At 60.1% G+C, this 2,633-nt stretch overlaps 1 protein-coding gene across 1 annotated transcript; it reads left to right on the plus strand.

Annotated features, from left to right (window-relative positions):
• The first annotated feature begins 636 nt into the window (after positions 1-636).
• RPRM (reprimo, TP53 dependent G2 arrest mediator homolog) lies at positions 637-2,305 on the plus strand. The gene has a single exon (XM_082690093.1). It carries the CDS (start codon positions 1,059-1,061, stop codon positions 1,386-1,388), a length of 330 nt encoding a protein of 109 aa, XP_082546219.1. The 5' UTR covers positions 637-1,058; the 3' UTR covers positions 1,389-2,305.
• Positions 2,306-2,633: the final 328 nt, after the last annotated feature.

Below are 2,633 nucleotides of genomic sequence, written 5' to 3' on the forward strand. Positions count from 1 at the left end.
CGGAAGCACCTCCAGAAACTCATCTGCAACCAAGATTATAAGAGGGCCCACTCTGTCCCTCCGCCCACCCTTACCGGAGAGGTGATCTTGCCTCTGGCAACCACTCCCTCACCAAGGCCACAGAAGAGCCTATCTTTCTCCTTCCTACCCCCTCCCTTCCTTCGCCTCAAAAATCACTCTAAACCTGCCTTACTCTGTCTTCCAGTGGCTTCCTTCCTCCTTTCCTCTGTCCTTCCTCCCTCCTATTTATACTTCCTTCTTTCCCTCCTTCCCTGCTTTCTTTCTTTCTAAAATCCCTACTTAAAGAAAGTCCCAGATCATCCCTACTCCACCAGAAATCCGTCGCAGGCGAGACGGAATCAGACACCTGTGGCGGGCCCGTGCCTTCGCCCAGCACCACCTGGCACCTGCGATTCAGCGCCACTTTCATCCGCCCAGAGGTGAGAGGGGCGGGAGGCAGGAGACACGCAGAGCTGGTGTGACCCAGTTCTTCGGAAACTTTCAGCTGATCGCAACCTCTCCTCCATCCGAAACTCTTTAATCATCCGTCTAGCCAGAAAGGTACAGAAAGGTACAGACTTCTGCGTAGTCTTTGGAGGTGAAAAAGAGGCGAAGCGAGAAAGGCAGGAGGAAGGAAGAGGTTCGCCCCTTCGCTTCCCCCACCGCCAAGCCGCCGCGGGCGCGGAGCGGTGGCGCGGCCGGAAGGGGCCGCTGTTCGCTCAGAGCAGCCGCCGGGCCGCCGCCGCCGCCGCCGCGCCTCCCACGGCCCCGCTGGCCCAGCCCCGCCAAGTTCCAACAGCCCCCAGTCGAGCGAGCGCCGGGAACCAGCACCGCCCTGGCAGGAGCAGACGGCGCAGACCAGCCAGGCTGCGGCGCGCGTCGGAAAGGCTCCTGGGGAAGTCCCACGACCCGGGGACTTGGGAGAGGAGAGCGCGAGCAGCCCCCGCGCGCGCCAAGTCTCCCAAGTGAGCGCTCAGCTCCGGATCCGTTCCTCCCGCGCCGGCCGCCTTCCCACCCCTCGGACCCGCGCCTCCCCGGGGCGCCCGCCGACTCCCGCGATGAACCCAGCGCTGGACAACCAGACCGATGTGGCGGGCCTGCTCCTGGCCAACAGCAGCGAGGCGCTGGAGCGCGCCGTGCGCTGCTGCACCCAGGCGTCGGTGGTGACCGACGACGGCTTCGCCGAGGGCGGCCCGGACGAGCGCAGCCTGTACATCATGCGCGTGGTGCAGATCGCGGTCATGTGCGTGCTCTCCCTGACCGTGGTCTTCGGCATCTTCTTCCTCGGCTGCAACCTCCTCATCAAGTCCGAGGGCATGATCAACTTCCTGGTGAAAGACCGGAGACCGTCTAAAGAGGTGGAAGCGGTGGTGGTGGGGCCCTACTGACCGGCCCTCCCGCCGCCGCGGCAGCCGCCCCAACGCCTCCTTACTTAGCCGGCCGGGCCGCGCCCCCTCATCATCCGAGACCGGGCGAAGCAAACCTGTCGGAGTCAATCATTTCTCTCGACTTTTGCCTTTCGGGATGAAGCGACCCGTTTCTCGCTCGCCCTCTGAAAGTCCCCATTCCTGGCGGTAGGAGGAGAGGGCCCCGACTGGACTCAGCAGCAAGTGGCAAGAAGAGGGCAATTAGGGCGCAGAACTTTGGAAGCTGCCGCTGGCGTGGATGCGGGGAGACCGACCCGGCGACGGCCCTTCTCCACCCGCAGGTGGGCCACGCTCTCGGGGCAGGTGGAGCGGGCGGGCAGGGGAGAGACCCAGCGGCACCGATTGCCTGGTGGCCCGAAAAGTGACCGGTGTACACGCCACGCAACAGAACTAAGGCGGACACGTAAATCAGTGTCCGGATTCGCGCCCATTATCTCCCGCTCCTCCCAGCCCTGGCGCGAGAGACTATAAATATCTTTGATTGATTGTAACTGTGCTGTTTTAAGGGATTTTGTGTTTGTTTGCTTGAATACACACACATATTTGATAAGTCCTTTGCTGCCCTAGTGGCCTATTTGCCTGCCTGGGGTTAGAGTTTTGTTATCCTGGGAGAACGGGAGGGGGGGGAGGGGAAAGCCTGCGAATGCTGAACGGGTGATTTGTTTCTTTTACTGCATTTCCAACTAGGGGGTGGTAGGGCGGGGGTGGGGGGAGGAGGCTGACGCCCTAATTAGCCCCGGGGCAAAGACTTGGAATAGAACTTGTAGCTCACGACTGCACGGTTTACGCCACAAAAGTGCTCTTGACGTTCATGACACCAGTTTGACTTTTTTTTTTTTCCTTATTTAACATTTCCTTAATAAATGCAACATTTAAGTGTTTTGCTCCTGGCTTCCTGGTGGTCATTCTGAGCTCCGGGCAGAAGGGAACGCGTGGTCGGGAAGAGTCGGGTTACCGGCGCGGGGGGGAGGCGGAATTCGTTTTGGAGAGCTGCAGTTCAACTCATGGATCTCATAGACGAGTGAGGGTGCGGGTGAGAAGGAGAGGCCTAGGGACTAGTGAGACGTGGCCAAGCCTCAGGCATAGGAGCCATGCTGGAGGCGGCATCCTTTGTTTTCTCTAACAGTTAATATTATATATTTCATTTAGGCTCAGCTCTCTGAGCCAGGCGGGACAACGCGAGGCCCCCGCGGGAAGATGACACTT

Source organism: Mustela nivalis (assembly GCF_964662115.1).
Source record: "Mustela nivalis genome assembly, chromosome: 11".
Lineage (NCBI taxonomy): Eukaryota > Metazoa > Chordata > Mammalia > Carnivora > Mustelidae > Mustela > Mustela nivalis.